The sequence below is a fragment of the Echiichthys vipera genome (genome assembly GCF_963691815.1).
Source record: "Echiichthys vipera genome assembly, chromosome: 6".
NCBI classification, from domain to species: Eukaryota; Metazoa; Chordata; class Actinopteri; order Perciformes; family Trachinidae; genus Echiichthys; species Echiichthys vipera.
In genome coordinates, this window is record NC_139831.1 from 25,169,826 (window position 1) to 25,189,564 (window position 19,739).

General features: G+C 40.4%; 1 protein-coding gene across 3 annotated transcripts in view; it reads right to left on the reverse strand.

The window, feature by feature from the left end:
* Window positions 1-17,313, reverse strand: part of LOC310948270 (mitogen-activated protein kinase kinase kinase kinase 4) — a 72,214-nt gene extending 54,901 nt beyond the window's left edge. For all 3 annotated transcript variants that reach the window (XM_083915335.1, XM_083915336.1, XM_083915334.1), the window contains exons 1-3: window positions 17,193-17,313; window positions 16,192-16,257; window positions 3,364-3,420 (exon numbers count right to left, since the gene is read on the reverse strand). In XM_083915335.1, coding sequence (XP_083771461.1) covers window positions 3,364-3,420; window positions 16,192-16,257; window positions 17,193-17,249 — 180 coding nt within the window. In that variant the 5' untranslated portion in view covers window positions 17,250-17,313. The remainder of the gene's footprint in view (window positions 1-3,363; window positions 3,421-16,191; window positions 16,258-17,192) is intronic.
* Between the last annotated feature and the right edge of the window lie 2,426 nt (window positions 17,314-19,739).

The following is a 19,739-nucleotide window of genomic DNA, read 5'->3' on the forward strand; positions in this document are numbered from 1 at the left end:
CAACAGCAACAAAAGAGTCTACAGTGAAGCTAGCTCCTCTGTGAGGCTGAACTTGAGCTAAAAGCTAACATCAGCAAGCTAACATCCTCCCAATGACACTGCTAACATGCTCATGTTTAGCAGGTATAATGTTTATAATGGTCACCATTTAAGCGTACCACATTAGCATGCTAATGTATCTTCGTTTGCAAAATAATAGCTGAGGTTGTTGGAATATCATTCATTTTGCAGATATTAAGTCATAAACCAAAGATTTGGACGAGTTAAAAGTTTGACCGGATAATGCTAGATAGGATGGTGACTCCATAACTCTTTATCTAGCCCTATGGGGTCAAACTAAGTTATTACAATTCAATTTGTTTTGGAACCATGGATGTTGAGATATTTCACAGGATCAAGAAAACTTTAACATGCTGGTGGCTAGAAGAACCATGAATGGCTGTACAGAATTTCACAGATATTCATCCTATTCTTGCGAGGAATTTCAGTGTGGACTATAAGTGGTGGATTGAGCAACCCACGGCTGTCAGCCCAACATTGCCTATCCTAGAAACATGCCAAAAGAGTTCCCTAAAACTGAAAAGATTAATCCATTGACAAAATTGTTAGTTGAATGAAAGAAATAATTATTTTCTACCAATCAAGTAGTCACTTAATCAACAAACGGATATACCTCTGCAATTTACGCAAAAGGAGAAAGCTTTACTACATCTGTAAGCACATTCCTCTTACACAGAACTGGCCACACTAGAAACCATATGGTCAAACACTGCTTTGCGACACTATGACCAGCATACCTTACAACTTGCTGCAACATGCTTTCTTTAGCCCACATGTAGCCCCATTCTTCTGGCACTGATGCTCAACAGCTACATCTGTAAGCCACTAATAATATTTAACGAAACCTCCACACCTCTTCTGTTTGTCCCCTTGTACAGCTGTAAGACCACAAGGCAGAACACAGAGTCAACTCTCTCAACTAGATCCACACCAAGAGTTAAAGGTGTAATCCATAATCCATATATAACTGTAAGGCGGACCCATCGCTGGAATTAGTGGCAACATCGTTAGAGATTATTTCATCTCATATTGATTCATCGTATAATTTGTTTTCATTATCATTAATCAACAGAACTATCCGAGGTTGTGGTTTCAAAAGTTAACATAACATTAATATCAAGGACATTCCCCAAGAATCTAATAAAAAACTACTTCTGTGTCAAAACAGAAATATTGGTAGGACTCAGGTATTTGTAAGAAAGAAGAGACTGTTTCATGTAATTGAATTTGGCCAGGCTAGCGGTATATTAAAGGAGGATTTATGTTGGATCCTCGTCTCTGTCTGCTCTTTGGGGAGGAGAGGTTGTCAAATGGATTGTAAAAGTTCCATCACTTCAATTACCTGCATGAGTGGAGAGATAATTGAATTGGGAAAAGACAAAAGAGAGACACTGCAAAAAACGTCTTGTTTTAGTCTAATAATGTTTTGTTTTTTTAGTTCACCACCTGCAAATGCAATGATATTGTTTCATTTGTTACGAAGGCAAATTATTTGATATCAAATAACTTCTTTTGTTCGGTCCTTTTTTTGGGGGTAATGTCATCTGGCAGAAAAAAAACAGAAAGAGACATAGAAAGGAAGCTTTTAAACAGCTCTGTTAAAGACAGTTCTTAACAATCTCGCTCTCTCTCTCTCTCTCTCTCTCTCTCTCTCTCCTCCCACTCATTTCACCTGATATTTTATGGATTCCCCTCCCTTCATTTTTGCTACATGCATACTGCAACACTGAGCCAGCAAAGGAAAACATAATTGAGGTAATGTGAAAGATTATAAAAGAACTGTAGATTCATTGGTTTTGGAATTACTACTTCCTCAAACCTATCCTAATCTTAGGGCGTACTCACACTGTCCTTCCGCGCCGGGCCAAAACCGTTTTTTCAGCTAAAGCCTAGTGCGTTTGAGCAGTGTGAGTGCACCCGCTCCGCGCATAACTGCGGACAGTGGGCCGTCCACGGCCCGCCTGAGAGAGTTGGGCTTTTGTAGAGCCCGTGTACGAGCACGAGCACGAGGCCTACGGCGGTTCTGACGTGCTTCATGTGCACCTGTTTGGACATAGAAATTAGAACGACGGACCATGCGCGGACATTTAACAACAACAACAATGGTGGCGAAAGGTTCACGGTGGTGTGATGCGGAGGTGGAGTGTTTACTGAAGATTTTGGTCGGATGAAAATATTCAAAAACAGTCGACAAGACGCACAAAAACTCTGAGGTCCATGGAAAGATTTGTAAACAAAGCGACGCATCGCGATGACGTCAATCAATGCGTGTGACGTGTGACGTGTGACATGTTACGGCGTGATGACGTATAGACAGCAAGATGCATTTTTTGCGAGGCCCAGGCAGTGTGAGTACAAACGGGCCTGGGGCGCGGGGGAAGAGGGAGGGGGGACAAGAACCCAAAAGCACGGGGCACGGTGCGGAAGGGCAGTGTGAGTGCGCCCTTAAAACCAAACGACATCAGCTGGTATGCTTGATTTGTCTGTCTCCTTCACAGATAGGTAACAAACAACATGTTGAGAAGATGCCGACAAAGGCCAAAAGATATAGTACTAATTGGTCCTTTTTGGTTGATTGTATTTTCCAGCAAAGAGAGGATACAGGAGAAGTGATTAAGAGTAACGACAGATTTAAAGGACTATTCTATTTGGTATTGAACTTCCTTAAAGGACTTTTAAGGGACGGTTAAAAAGAAGGGTCAAAATCGATTGCAGCAGAGGCTGAAATAGCTTGACTTTTAGTCCCTTCAATTGGTCAAACTCAAAAAACACATGACACTACCGTTTCCATTATTCAATGCAACAGCTTCAGTTTTCTTACATACTATTATATACTGTATTGTGAGCCTCAAGCACAGTTCTAGATAACATCATCAGGATTATATTTTTCAGACTTCGGGACGCTATCTCCAGAGCCACAGACTGGGCTCAGCTGTTCCCTTCATGATGAATTAACTGTCCTTTATGTGTAAAATCAGTGGAATACCTTTTTTTAGACATTTGAGGACCCATGGATGCTCTGTTTGAAGGTTAAAACCCGTAGGAAAAACCTTTGTACAAGGATATGTGTTTTTTCTCGTACATTAAATAAAACCAGGTCTAATATTCCCCTATGTGGATCCCATGTGTAAAAAAGGTGTTGTGTACCATTGACATTGAGATCAATTACACTTGGTGTTAGACATTTACATTTACATATTCACATTCAATTAGAAAGAGGAGGAGGAGAAGCAGAAGGAAGAAATGGTGGGTAGAGATAGAGAGAAAAAAATGAGTGTGTAATAGAATGCAATGCTCTTTTACCTCTGTGACTTCCATGACTTTGATAGCTGCCAGTTGGCCTGTCTTGACATGACGACCCTGGTGAAATACATGAGGGAAAAGTTTAGATCCCAGCAGATCAAAAACATGTAGAAGAAAAAATAACTATTTGATGAATAACACGGTTCAGTGCTGTGTACTGAGATAAGAGTCGTGTCAGTAAGCAACACCCCCGCATTTTCATCTACCAAAGGCATTTTAATAAATGAGTTTATGTTGCATTTTGCATGCAAACGGCAAATTACACACAAACAAAAAAAGAACAGAGGAGAAAAACGCCGATTTGGTCAAAATTGTGGACTAAACTCTGCAGAAGGAACTGACCTGTGGTTCTGTACTGAAGCAGGCTTCAATGAACGACATTACATACAAATGTTCCTGGTTCCTGATTATACAAATCAAACATGGTAATAAGTATTGATAAAAGTGATCAAAACAAGAGTGAAAAAAGTGAAAGGGCAGGTGAAAATGTAAAATATTATTATTTAGAAACACCTAACTTTGGTGTTCCAAACTCACTTTTGGTCAAACTTGGTCCGATTGTTGATTTTAAAATCACAGCTGTACTGTACACATGCACACCACACACATAACAACACCTCTTCTGGGTGAATACTGGGATTATGATATCATTTGGACACGGCTATGTCTACATAATTTCATTTTCTCATGAGAGGCAGAACAACACGACAGGAGTCAAGATGAGAGGGGGCAGCCCAGAACAGGGAGCCGGAGCTGTAAAGTGCAGTCAGATGAAAAGAGGAAAATTGAAAACCTTGTCATGAGTCAGAAACCTGACAAGATACTATAGTAGCTACTTTATAAGCCTTTAAGCTGTGATGTTTGACAGGGCTCTGAGTGTGTGCGTGTATGAAACAGACCAGAGGGCATGACAAATCCCACTATACTCAATCAGTCAGCTAATATCCAGGTACAGAGAAAACAGAGAATCAGAGAAAACTGTGAAACAAAGATGGATGGAGAAAACAAAAACTACATTTGCCTATTTGTGTTTTGCTTTTTTTGCAGTTGATTCTAAGACACTCTCTCTATGGATGTGAACAAAATCCCATACTATGCGCAACATACTAAACAAGTATACTATTGTCTAACATACTTTTTTTAATTATGTATCTTAAATGTAATTTCCCCATCACTTCCTGAGAGGCAACCTGTGCCAACTTCAGCTCTACTGGCATCACCACATAATGCTTAAATGACTGGAAAAGGGGACAAAATCACTGATTTTTATGCAGACTGAATGTAAATTGAAGCTTTACAGAGCTGCTGGGGTCGCTCTCTGTCTGTTATGAACGTTGCAGTCAACCTCATTGCATTGTGGGATATTTATGCCAGCTTGGTTTTTGTATACTGTAATACTTCACTGAAAATAGTATGCAATTATAATACAATAGGATAATATTGGTACAAACTTAAAAGTCTTGCATACTGTTTTAGCCTACTAAATCGCATGTTAGCATGGAATATTGGCTTAACTTCTCTTGGGAATAACTATAACTCAGACACAGGACCATTTTCTGCATTATAAAGTAGGCCATGGAGGATAGCAGGGTGTTGAGTATGGCTGCATCAGAGAAGTCTTCAGGACTTTCCATGAATTAAAGTCAGCACTTCAGACACATGTGTTTGTCTCTATGTGTTATTGTTATTATCCTGATGTAGCACTGTGTGATGTGGTCAACTTTCACAGTAAGTCTGACTGACACTGGAGTGAGCTGACTAGATGTCATAAGCATTGCTCTCTATACTACACTGCATACGGTTTCAGAACCCTGTGTAAACTCTTGAAAATATAGGCTTAAGCATTTAGCCAGCAAGGTTATGCTAACTAAGTTAACTAATCAATATAGTTATCTCAGAATGGACCTATGTGATCGAGGGGCAGAAACTGCCCCTGGGATTTTGAAAAACAAACAAAAGATTCATATTTACCAGTGTAGGCCAATATCCTAATCCCATTTGATTTTCATTCACTTTGTTTAGTTTCCATTTCTCTCACTAAAATACACTCTGTTACATATAAATGCATCGATAATAGCAATAGTATGCTTTTTCTTTACTCACATTGGCACATGGTAGAGATTAGAATACATGCATTTTAATCTTGCCTCATATCAAATTTAAAAACAGCACCTTTCTGTACTAATTACTATTTTTGGTTTTACCAGGGCCTTAAACGCAAAACTCACTGAGTTAGTGAGTGAGTGAGTGAGTGAGTGAGTGAGTGAGTGAGTGAGTGAGTGAGTGAGTGAGTGAGTGAGTGATGACATCCATTTATTGGTCAAATCGGAGTTTCCCCATTGATCGTTGCTCTCTCAGAATGAATTGGCACAACAGCTAGATGATTCACTTCCTCAATACGCGGTTGTTATAGTCGCTGCCACCACCGTTTTGACCATTTTAGAGCGCAGGCTTTCACCAGAAGGTGCAGAGTAAATGCAGATGAACAGCACCCGTACCCTGTCGCTGCACCACTGGATCATAGCAGGCGGCTCTTAGCCACCGTAGATCGTGGACTCAACATGCATTTACGTTCATTTGAAAATAAAATGTGAGGAGAGCACATTTAATAAAACCAGCGGAATGTTTTGACATGCGTAACAATAAAGTTTATTGAAAATGTTGCTGATCCAGCAGTCGTGAAAGAGACTCCTTGTCAGATAACAATCTAGCTGATATTATTCTCATGTTTATTACGCTTTTTTATTGGATGTGAGATGTACTGTGTCAGGCTCACTGACCTCCCTTCATTCTGGGCTTGATTCTGTCCCCAAGCAGAAGACATTGTCTCCATAATTGCAAAGAATTGTGGCATTCAAGCAGCAGCCACTGGCCTGACTGTGATAAATAAGGAAATGGTCTTCCTGTCCCTTCAGACTCGATGGTGTCTGCTGGCTGTGCTGCCACCGCTGCCTACAAATGTGAAATGTTCCACTCTCAACTGAGCTTCTTATTAACAATATGCAGCTCTGACACAACACACGTACACAAGGCTGTCTGCTCTCTGCCAGAGTTAATTGGAGAAAGCTTGAGCACTTTTTGATATTGAGGTCCAATGAATCACACACACACACACACGCACAGGCTCATGTACACACACATTATACAATGTGAAGTGCCAGGAATGGAAACGCATACACAAATAAATCCTGATACAAAGGCCCTCCCCATTTCTGTCTGTCGCTTGTTCCCTGACACACACACACAGACATACACAGCCGGAAATTAAGTGAGCACCACAAATATTGTCAGTATAAAGGTTACTATCATATATCCATGCATATGCTTATTAGATACAAGAGACATTTATAATGCAGGCAGCAAGGGGACAAATGAGAGACACGCTGTTATTGTATCTCTCTTTCTGTCTCACCCCTCTCTCTGTGTAGCATCCTCCATCGTTCTGTCTCACCCCTCTCTCTGTGTAGCATCCTCCATCGTTCTGTCTCACCCCTCTCTCTGTGTAGCATCCTCCATCTTTCTGTCTCCCTGTTCCAACTCCCTCTCCTGTGTCTTTATCTGTCCCCTACAGAACAATCTGTTACTGTATTTAGGGCCTACATACAGTATGTGTACTTTGTGCTTGGATGGACTGCATGACTGATCAGCCCTCCTCTCGTAACCGCTTGGAGAAATGGTGCCATTTAAAGGCTTCATATCTGTGTGTGTGTGTGTGTGTGTGTGTGTGTGTGTGTGTGTGTGTGTGTGCGTTTGCATGTGTGCATTTTGCTAGGGAAACAACAAATTTTTCCCATCCCATTCACATGGAACCTTCCCTGGCTGGCACTACGGGGTCGAAAGAGCTGGATCGGTTTTATTATATTAAGTATGATGCTGCTATGAGCTCAGTGACAACTAAACTGTCGAACTGCCATATGAAAAGAATTGAGAAAATGAAGTGCGTAATGAAGTGAGGACTCAAGTACTTGATTTGGACATAATCCCTCCAACGTATCGTATTTTTGCTTCTTTTTGCCTTGTAACTGTCACTATTTTATCACAATGTCCTACTTTGCCAAGCGGCTAATGCCAGCCACCACTGTTAGCTGTATGGGTAGCCGACTCATCTAATTATAAGTAAGCAAGCTAATGCTACGTTAGCTCACGTTACTAAACTTTAATAAAGTAACTCGTCTGTGAACATTATTTTTGCACGAGTCACAAAAATGTTATATTTCGGCTAATATTAGCTTATGTAGATATACTAGTTTCAGTGGATTTGTTGGCAGAAAAGAACTTGAATTTGTTTGTTTACAAAAGAGCAGTAAGGTAGTTTTTCAAATGTGCTCATGTGTTTGTAAAGAAAATGCCTGAATATTCAGATAGCAGCCAGAATAAAATGAACAATAATTTCGAAATGACATAGTATAAATTTAGTCAGGATTTTTATTGGGCTCCTCGCAATGGACATTTCACATTACGAATAGTCATCTACATCTATTCTATAGACCTTTCTCACAGCAGACATTATAACATGTGATAGTAGGAAAAGGAACATTAATGATTCTAGGCCTTGAAAGTGAGACATTGTTAATGTTATCAATGTCACCATAATGTCTGCTGTGGCCTGTGTTCATTGTTAACATAAAAATATAAATGAGTGCAGCTTTTCACTCCTGCACTACAAACTTGGAGTGTGGAGTTTGAAAGACAAGGAAGGGCATCGAGGAGGCCGGTAGGAATGGGATTGGCATTATGTTAATTCTTGGATTCAGCAATTTCATAACTTCACCCATACCAGGGAGTAAAGGCCTGTGCACATAAAGTCCTGATTTTTCATATGTGTTTCTTAAAATCCATAAAAAATTTGCAATACAAGAAAAAATGCTGTCGATCTGTCTCTTCTTTATCATTTCCTCCCTTGCGCCTCTCCCCTGGAGGAACCCGGCCGTCACCGCTCTCGGCCCGCATCTTGCATTTTGCAACGAGATTATACTTAAAATTCTGCATATCTTCGTTGAGCTTTTTATGTGCTGTGTCTCTGAATGGCCAAACGACTTTTGACGGATGCAAAAAATCGTAAACAACTGAAACTGTTCCAGAAACTTTAATGATGGACGTGGTGTACAACGGCCTTAACAGTCTTGAAAACTTAGCCTCTGCTGCACTGATTTTTGATCATTCTGTTCTTTCATCGGAGTTCTTCAGTTCCCCCAACTTCATGTTAGAGCAATACTGAATCTCTGGCATACTTTTAATTATAGTTTTGACATTTAGAAAGTATACAGTAAGAAGGGAAATCACTTCTGAGAATATCCTAAGTAGTAGACTTATATTCTCACTGCTCTGGGTCACACAGAAAAACACACACGGGTAATCAGCACAAAGCATAGCTCCAAACCTCATGGGGGACTACTTTCCTCTTCCCTCTCTCATTTTCATCGGACTCTCTCCCTCTTCCTTCCTCCCCTCCTTTCTGTCCCTCTGCCTTTCACCTCTGCCTTCCTTCCTTTTGCCCTCTCTCACTTTCCTCTCTCACCCCCCGCCCCCCTTTTTGTCTCTCTCCCACTTGCTTTTTCTTTCACCTCCAGCACAAACACAGCTCTACATCTCTTCAGTATGTTGGAGGATGTTTCCTGTGTCTCATCTTTCTCCCTTGGCTCAAACCCACGCACAACATTGCTTAGCTTTGGAACAAAGACTTTTATTTCAAAAGAAGATATTATTCATCTCAAGGTATCAGGTTTTTAATGATTTGTAATAATATAGTACTTTGCACAAATGAGAAGAAACAGAATATTTTTTAACACAAAGAAACCGTCTAGTTTATGTAAGGTTGGGCAAGTGTTTTTAAAAAATACAACCCATCCAGTGGGAGCGGGGGAGTTTGGCTTTAAATCTACACTTGGACATTTTTTACACTTTGGTCAGCAGATCAGTGAACATGAGTAAGACATGAATTATGATATGTGGGTCACAGAAGAGAAGTGACGCTACTGAAACCAGAAAGATTTGAGGAAGTGTAAGTGATTCACTCTGGGAATGGTATTGCAGCCAGCTGTTTTATGGCCGTGCACCACAGTCCACGATGTTTCGACATGGTGTCACCAGGGTTTACCTTTCACCAACACAATAACGTTACAGATATGTTTTGATATGCTTCCTACATGCTATGAACATGAACACTGTGCACGGTCAAAACGCTTCAAGTTTAGTTGAATTCATTCATAGTGACCTTTTAGACAATTTTGTTCTGAAACCAGTCACTTCAGCTTAACTCAGAGCAGCCCAGTGTTGCATCACACACACACACACACACACACACACACACACACACACACACACACACACACGACTCTACAGCAATGGCTTACAGGGAAGGGAAGTTCCTTCTGCAAACAGGGAAACGCCCTGTGTGTGTGTCTGTGTGATGACTATATGGTGAGTGAGCGGAGCATGCACAGTGTACGTCTCATGGTGATTGATGCAGTTCTGAGAATGTCCAATAAAGAAACTCACTCAATGGCTTTATGTTTCTTTGAAACGTTTAACAGCTAAAATTACTACTGTCAGTCCCCAAAAGCCACTCTTTACTGTTCAGTTCAAAAGAAACATAAGCGCCTTTTTTAAATGTGGGCAGAGTAAACTATCAATAATTCATGACAGAACAAAAAAAAAACAAATACATTCCTGTGAAGTTATTTACTCGCTTTCCCCTAAAAAAAGCCACGAGACTGATTGTCAGTGATTTCTTTGTCGTGGGGCCACAAAACTCTTGCAGGAGTACTCCTCCCATGTGACTTCTACTGCACATAATACACCCTTTAATGTGCATGTGTGTATGTGTGTGTGTGTGTGTGTGTGTGTGTGTTCTGCATCGGTTGGACACAAATTATTTTGTCCTTGTGTGCACATGTTAAGGACACCAGAAAGTTGGAAGTTAACATGAAGTGAAATCTGTGCATGATACAGACGTTCAAAGGAAAGCAAAAGACAAACAATACAGGAGAGAGGAGACTGAGGACCGAGTTAGTGGTAGTAATGTTATAAAAGTGGAGAAGAGTAGAGATCAGAGGAGGAAAACGGTGACTGTGTATGTCTTGTCGAGGCCAGACCACTTCCTATTTGACCATGGGAACTTTTTAAAGGACTAGGGAACTTTTCCTGCATTTACAGAAGGGCTATGCCAAATAGTTCAAAGCTTCATTCATAACATTGGCAACCAATTTCTAAATCAACATTTGAATGCTGTGCAGGTTTGTTCATTCTGTTTAAGCCATGGATGTATAAACAGAACTGGATACAGTATTCGAGGCAGGGCCCTGTTTATTCCATGCCATTATGGTAGAGCAGGCGCACTACAGACTACAAGAAGGCCGCCTCCCGCAGTGCTCTGGCTAACTGGAATGGGGATGCAGTTATTTAAACTTGCTAAATGCAGGGTTCGTACACCTTTTCCAAGGTCAGACTCAAGCACTTTCAAGCACTTTTAAGGTCCATTTTCAAGTTTTTCCAGCACCTTAGGACTGTGATAAATTACATATGTCTAAGAATGATATGCTATAAAATACTAAAATGGTGTTTTGTAATACCAGAAGGATGAGAGATTTAATTAAATTCCTATTCTATAACTATTTGTTGTGAAAGAAGAAATGCAATAGAGATACAATATCAAGCATTTTCAAGCACTTTATCCAAAATTCAAGCATTTTCAAGGATTTCAAGCACCCGTGCGGACCCTGCAAATGTTATCAGACCGAATGAAACAAATTCTATTAACACTAGTCATTTTGCAGGGTTGGGACACTCGTATATACTGAATTACAATTACAGTTTAAACATGGTGTTTCTGCGCAGACGCAGATCAAGCATAATAATGCCATGAGCCTACCTACATGTCCTAACTGAATGCATTAACTGCCTGCTTTCTGTTGGCCTGAGCTGAACTTTTATCGGAAATACTGTTTCTATGCATACTTTTGCTCGCTTGGTAATGGACGAGGATCGCCTGATTCTCGAAATTGAAATGATGAGTTACTTATACAACACCTCATTTCACTACAGAAGCCTACATAAGGTGTCAGCTGGCTGCAGGGAGATCGTTTATGGTAATCAAGGCAAATCACCGTCGCTAAAAACAACCTACTTGCTCTGGGCTATATTGTGTGTAATTTCCAGTTAATATCACAATATAAAAATACACAGCTGACAGGTAGGCTTCGTGGTTCGTTTGCATTTTTAAGGGTGATGACATCATAAAATATGACAACATACAGTACATTCGAGGCTTGATTCAAAAGGCTCAATAGAAGCTTCAAATGTAAAACAAATTTCATAAAATACAATACTGCAAAGTCTTGAATCCAGTTTTAGTTGTTGTCCTTAAAACCTCCCTGCTACCACGGTACTGCTCTCCAGCCTGCTAAAACTATACGTGTGGAGTTTGTAGCACTAAATGTCACGGACAGGGCAAACACAAGTTTCATTACTGATACTATAGCACACAAATAACTGGAACAAAACTCTGATTATATCCTCTCCCCTTTGGATCTTGCGTTTCTTCTTCAAACCTCCCTGCACTTTTCTATTCAGACATCATTCACATGCCACAGTGATGACTCTGTGTTGTGTTGTCTTGTTTCATGTCTCAATCTACACGTTGGCTTTTAAATCTGTTATGGCTTTTTAAGATGCATTGGAAACGCCAAGACAAGTGGTCTGAAGGTTCATTCGGTTTCTGATTTTTCAGTTTCTGGGGCTGCTTGGCTGAAAAGGCCTGACTGTTTTCACCATCCGCCTCTACTCTCCATCTGACACTCTACGACTTCTAATTGTGCCTGACTTAGCATGACAGAAAATCCAGTCGGCTGACCAGGAGGCCGTTCTGCTGGATTAAAATGAGGTTAATGGGGCTCACTTTCCTCCAGGGTCATTCCTGCTGACACCGGGGTTTGGTTGACATAATATCTGACTACTAACTGGCAATTAGTGGATCAAACGTGAGTCATGGTAAAATGTATCGATCACTACAATCAACTCCTGATTCTAGACGCAGGTCAGCTGGAAGGCTTCAATTTAGAGCAGAACTAATTGGCAACATGACTTTAGGCTGAACTACAAACCATTTCACCAAACAACAGACAGAGGAACAGTGCGGTTTACAACAGAGACTACAACAAACATCTTGCTCCATCTCCCTCCTCTGTCTCTTCATCCTTAAACTCTCTCTTTCCTACTGTGTTTTCTTTTTTAATTTTCCACATGCTGTCATGGTTCCCCTGCCCTCTGTCTTTACTTAGTTTCGCCCCCTTACAGTTCACCTTCCTGCTTGTTTTGAATTAATAGAATACATAGAGGACAGCTTTTTCCTACAACTTTTCCAGAGGATCAAAGCTGCTACGATGCCATGGTGTTGCAGCTATTCCTTCTTACCTGAGCCTTTTGCCTTTGCTGCCTGCCCTATCAGATTTGTTTGCGCGACATGGCTGACCTTACCTAACCCTGCCTGTTGTTAACTGCAAGACTGTTCTTGCTTACTGTTGCCAGCATTCATACAACACGAAAGAACAAATACACACTATACTATGTGTATTTTATGTAGCACCGTCTTTGGGATTTGTAGTCTTTTGACCATCTAATCACAGTATAGTAGGGCTTAGGGTTGGGCCATCATTTCTATTTTAATGTCATCCAATCGCCAATAGGTGATCTGATCGACAGGAGGCGGGTGTCGTTGCTCAGCCTCTGATAGAGCTTTGAAATAATCAAATTTAAGGTTGTTGCAAGCAATACAGTTAGTTACATCAATAAACGTTTGTAAAAATGTGAATCATTTATTGAAAATATTTGAACTTCTATTTTATAAATCCTCTATTCAAACAACAGCTCTCTTTTAAAAGTATGTGTATCTCCGTATCTGTGTTTGGTGCGACAATATCGCAGCATCGTGTGATAACATTATAATTTTATCTTTAATATCCCAATCATATCCATACTATTTTCTATTCTTATGGAGCGCAGAGCAACGACACATGGAGAACAGAGATCCTTAGTGTCAGATCCATGGAAAAGAGACAGCAGAGACAGCAGAGTCACTCGTGCAGATTAACGAAAAACAAGCATGGATCTTCACTTTAATAGTCAGTATATAATCTGATCACCAATCGGCAACCTATTGGTCAGTTTTCAGTTGAACTGATGCTGCTCTGCAAGTTATTGTCTCACTTAATACTCAGACGTAATCGGAAGTAGCAATGCGATAACAATGATACGATATCCACATTTGATGGTATTGAGAGTACCGAGAGTCCTGAAGCTATATAAAAAAAAGCAGATTTACGAACAGATTACAGAGGAAACGACGGGGGAATAAGTCAACTGTATGTTGGTATGTGTTCAGTGACTTTTTCTACAAGTCCAGCACTGTGGGAAGGATGTTTTGTTTTTATTTAAAGAAAAAAACATCATCTGTTGTGTGTCAAGGGCTGCACAATATTGGAAAAACCTGTCATGGCAATTTTTTTTCCTGAAACAGCAGCATTACACACAGAAATATACTTTATTTATAAACATATGAATTTCCACCCTGAAGATGATTTTGTACAAATTAAATGCATTGATCTGGTGCACAGTGACAGCAAAATCAAGACGAAAATTCTGCTCTAATAATTATAACATTGGTTGTATAGATGTTATCCTGTATTAGTGCAATCATCCACCACAGACATACCTTATATGTAGGCTATAAGTTAAGGGTATTTTTTAGGTATTATTGAGTATTTTTTTTAACTAGTTTTGTGTGATACATAGTATAAAATTCTGTAATCGTGAGTGACAACCTTAAAATAAATACATTTTCTTTCTTTGCTTATTGTGTAACTTGATACATAACGGTAATACAGAGGTTTACACTCTGAATTAAGATCTGAGCAGCTGTTGCTGGATTTCCTGTTTATGTTACATGCTAAATGCTAAAAATGCAATGTAATAAAAATGCAAAAAAATAAATAAATAAACTGAAGAAAAGCCCAGATGCTTTGTCAGCATCTTCTGCACTCACATCAATCCAAGACTAAGTGTTTTCTTAAGGGACTGTGAGTTCTCTCTCTCTGTGTGTGTGTGTGTGTGTGTGTGTGTGTGTGTGTGTGTGTGTGTGTGTGTGTGTGTGTGTGTGTGTGTGTGTGTATGTGTGTGTGTGTGTGTGTGTGTGTGTGTGTGTGTGTGTGTGTGTGTGTGTGTGTTACTGTTCTAAAGACCCTATAGATGTCCTGTGTTTCCATGGTGGGACTCACTGTATGGCTGAAAACAAACACACTTAGAAAGTTTCTCTATGTGGACATGAAGAAACACATCAGCTAATTCAATTTAATTTAGATTTTATTTTGTCAGCACTTGTTAGACTATTGAGTCTTGATTCGTAAATACAACGGCCTTTCATATTTACAAATTCCTCTTTAAAATGATAGGCTACATGTATCAAGTGTGATATATGTTTTTGGGTATGTCCCACACGAAGGCGATTAGAATCAGTGTTCGCCCCCTTACTCCTCTGTAAAATCACCCTGTGTAAAAGCCAACAGAGGCCTCACTGTCCTGTGCATCTCTTGCAACATTTCCTCTTTCAGGAAATCAAGTGGCAATCATGGCACACACACACACACACACACACACACACACACACACACACACACACACACACACACACACACACACACACACACACACACACACACACACACACACACACACACACACACACACACACACACACACACACACACACACACACACACACACACACACACACACACACACACACACACACACACACACACACACACACACACACACACACACACACACACACCTTCTGTCTATTACATACTGATCAGCCACAAAGCAATGTGTGTTTAAAGCTGACCTTAACCTGGCCTGAATTTGCTCCTACATGTCTCCCTATACAACATTATTCCTCTTGCATAATTCATTTTGGATTAAATCAATTTGACATCATCTTCTTAAGCCTATAAACATGTATTTTCTTTGCAATATGGCAGCTAGGCGGGTACATCTTACTATGGCAGCCCAAAAGTCACCAAGTATTAAATCTCTGATGACAGTACAAACAATTGTAGTATTTTCAGCTGATTAAAACTGTAACAAACGTCTAAAATGGACCACTCACAAAGGATATGAACCTTCCTTTGCACAATCATCATTTGTCCGAATCTAGTTTTTAATGCTCAAAACTAAAAGCATCTCACATACGTATAGTAACACAGGGTTTGTGGTGTTGCAGAAGCACGTAAACATGCCTCGCACAACCATCTGCACAGACCTAAATAAGGCTAAACACCTCCTGTAACCACAAACCACTCATACACAAACAGATATTGCGATAAGGAAGTGAGCCCCACCCAGGCCCTTTAAAAGATGCTGCAGATGCTGTGTGTGTGTGTGTGTGTTTGTGTGTGTGTGCGTGTGCGCTAGAGCTACAGGATATTTCAGTCAGCTGAGAATTTCTTCGCTTTCCTCCTAACTAACTGGAAGTAGCTAGTAGTAAGTTTACCAGAAGTGACATGTCAGATACTGAGATATACTGTGTGTCTGCATGGGTCACGGCTCCTGGAGGCTTACTGTGGGACAGCTTGTGAGGCGTGTTTATTTTAACAAGCAATCCTTTATAGTCTTAGTTACAGACATGTGAACAATGTTTAAATGGAAACAGGACATGACGTACGTGTTTGTGTCAGTATCAAAGTTTGCAGCAGTGTTTATGTTCTTCCATGCATGCAACAAACACCCATATAATGGCAAAGATGAACAGAAAAGCATCACAGGAGTACTCACCTTGTACACCTGACCGTAAGTTCCATTGCCAACCACCTCCACCAACTCAAAGATACCTGCTGGATCCTAGAAAGAAAGAAAAAATGAATCATGTTAAGCATTGAGTAGCAGGGCCGAGACAAATACATTGAGCAGACAGCACTACAGGTAAACATAACAGTGCACTAACAGTATAGAAAGGGGTAGGCTACATTTCAGCAGAGTCCTAACGCAGCAGGTTTAAATGCCAAACAAAACTACTGTGACAAACAGCTTTTTTTAAGTGGAGAAGAGCAATGCAGTGTTATCCCGGGATGGAGACTGAGAAAGTTGGCCTGCAAATGTGGATAATATTGTGAGAAGGAAGGAAAGCTGCTTGAAAATCACTGAATATTTCATCTAATGTGTCTCGGCTTCAGTGACTATAGTAATAATATCACTTGAAGATATATTAGATCACATTACATGACAATAAACATACTCAACAGTCATACATGCACACTGTCATCCCATACAGGGAAACCAATACTATCACCCAAATCTTGTAGTACTGACCAACGAAAGAAGACAAAGACTTTTCCATAAACTTGCATAAAAACAATAGCTATTAAGTTTTATAACGATGTGTATTGTGTTAAAGCAATTACTACAAAGTTGCACGTCTCTAGTTTTAGTCAACAATTACACAAAGGTTAATTTCACTTGTTGCATGTCGACTTTCTCACTTGGCAGCAAAATAAACACCCCGAGTGTAAACAGTAGCTTGTAAAGTTATTTGCTGTAACAGGACACAGAGCAGACAGCATCATGCTAATGTTAAAGGGTTAAACATGTCTACACATTAACTTACAAACCGACTTGCGCTTCTGTAAAAGTACATAAAAAGCGAGAGTCGACCGTTAGGCGAGGGGAAACAAAATCCTTGAGTACTCAGTTTGGGTTTCAAGCAACACCCACCGCATCCTCCAGTGTTTACTCAAACATTTCATTTAAAAAAAGCAAGACAACACTTTCAAACTTACTCTCAAAGAAGCGAGGTCTATACTGTCCAAACTTCGTGTGGTGTTTTCTCTCGACATCGCTGTCAGGGGCTTTTGTCAGCGGGTTGGTACTTGTGTTCAAGACATGGACGGTTACGGTTTCTCCTAAAACAAAATAACGGGTTTTCCTCCTCTGCTCGGATTCATTCTGAAGTTTAACCAGCGGCGTCACACACACACACGCGCGCACACACCACTTCCGGACACACCTTTCAAAATAATTGTCCTCCCTAGCAGAGCTTATACTCGATGCGTGTCTACTTTAACGAAAAGACGAGGTGAAACATGATATATAACATCGGAACTATAATACAAAGTCGTTACATATTATATTATATTACTGAATATTACATACTTATTACATATCCAGTACGTTTATCAGAACAGGCTTGATGGCTGTAATGTAAGTAGAAAAAAAATCTAAATTTATGGAAGTTGCACTTACCTTTTCACAACATGCATACAACCTAAAGTTACTGTTTATGCAAATACACGACTAGTTTTAACCCTGCCTCGGACCCACTTCTTACAATGACATTAGTGCTTAATTGTGAAATTAGCCCCATCCTGTCTGTGGCTGCATTCACGTCGTCTGACTTGACGCCACTGAGTTTTCCTGATTTCTTTACGTTTGTTAAAGCGACTCGGAGAACTTGTCACGCCGTGAGCAAACTGTAAAAACCGTAACCTTCTGCTTTAGAGACAACCTTTTTATAAAGTAAACTGTGCAGCTGACTCAAAACAGTTTAACAAATGTAGTAACGTTACACAACATCTCCACGTGTATCTCCGTGTGCCCGTGCTCGTGCGCGCGTGTTTGTATAGTTCACAGTCCTCACGTTATTCTCAGAGATTTACAATTTGCCACTTGTAATGACAAGTGAATGAATCACTAAGGTAAATGAATAAATGATTATTTAGTCCTAAAGTTAAATAAAAAATCAATTAAATTCCTCAGGAACACAGATAATGCGGTTGTCATTATGCTAGGCAGGGCAAACTTTATTACTTTATTATTTACTCTGACTGTATTCTCACTTAAATAGTTACCTTAAATAATTCTAACTGAAAGACTTCATGTAGAGATGTATGCTCTCTCTCTCTCTTTCTCTCTCTCTCTCTCTCTCTCTCTCTCTCTCTCTCTCTCTCTCTCTCTCTCTCTAGCTCTCTCTCTCAGCCACACAAACACACACACACACACATTCATTGTGAATGAACAGGGAGTGTACACATCTACATTCAGCCCTTCTGGGTATTTTGCATGTGCTTGTCTCGTTGCTGTTCCAGTATCCCTTTAAAGTTGTACAACATTTTACTTCTTATTGACTGTTTTCATCTCGTTTGGAGGGAGTCTATTTTCTTTATTTTATCTTATTCTTGAACCTTTTCAACATAAGCTTTGAAAACATCAAGGTTCACCCAGTTAGGTAGCTTCAAGCTGTAGTAATAGAACTTTTTCACATGCTAATACATAGCACAAACTATTGCTGGATTCAGTTTATGTGTCCCACTCCCAGGGCCATAGTTTCGACCGTGCTATTAATTACACCTGGGATTTTCCCATTGTAATCACAGTACAAATTAATGACTGACGGTGTTGGTTTTGCCAAGCAGAGCACAGAAATCAGAGAAAGAAGAAGAATTCCTTTTATTTATCCCGCAAGGGAAATTCAATTTTTTCACTCTGTTATTATTATTATTCATGTTACACACACACAGGCCCGAAATACACACATGCACAAACAGGACCTTTATACATGCAATTAATGGAGAAATGTCAGAGCGAGGGGGCTGCCAATGGCTCAGCACCCGAGCAGTTGGGGGTTCTGTGCCTTGCTCAACAGCACCTCGGCAGTGCCCAGGAGATGAACTGGCACCTTTCCAGCCACCAGTCCACGCTCCATTCATGGTCCACACAGGGACTTGAACCGGCGACCCTCCGGACGGAGCTATTGCCACCCCCAGTGAGATGGAAGTTGACATGGAAGTCGAGTGTCTTGCAATGTAGTAAAAGTGTGAAGTCTTCTGGCTAAATATAAGAGCCCCTGCTGTGTCCCATCTTTCTGCAGTGCCCTGGTGCAGGCCCAGCTTGGTGTGCCAGGCTTTTCCAGACTTCATGCAGGTGGAGGTAGGACTTTCTAGCAGGGTTTAGCTAAAAAAGGCGGGATGGGTACTAGCCTAGCTCACACCACGTGTGTTCTATTTGAGTGGCCTTGTGCCGGCCACTTTCCCCACCAACTGTCACTAACAGCCATGTTTTTGCATGACGAATCTGTTGGAAACATTGATTGACACAGTGCTCATCACCAGTGCGCCAGTGCCGTTAGCTAAGTGAGCTAATTACCCTGCCCTGTTAGTTCAAGTGAAGATACCACAACCTCCATGATTTACACCATTTCTTCTGTTTATTTATTTATCTATCCCTAACTAATGGTCTAATGCTGCATTCCTAAGCACTGGAACATGGGACTTATCCTACATGGAGTTTACAAGCTCTGACTTCAAAGCATTTTAGACCGCTTAAGTCGA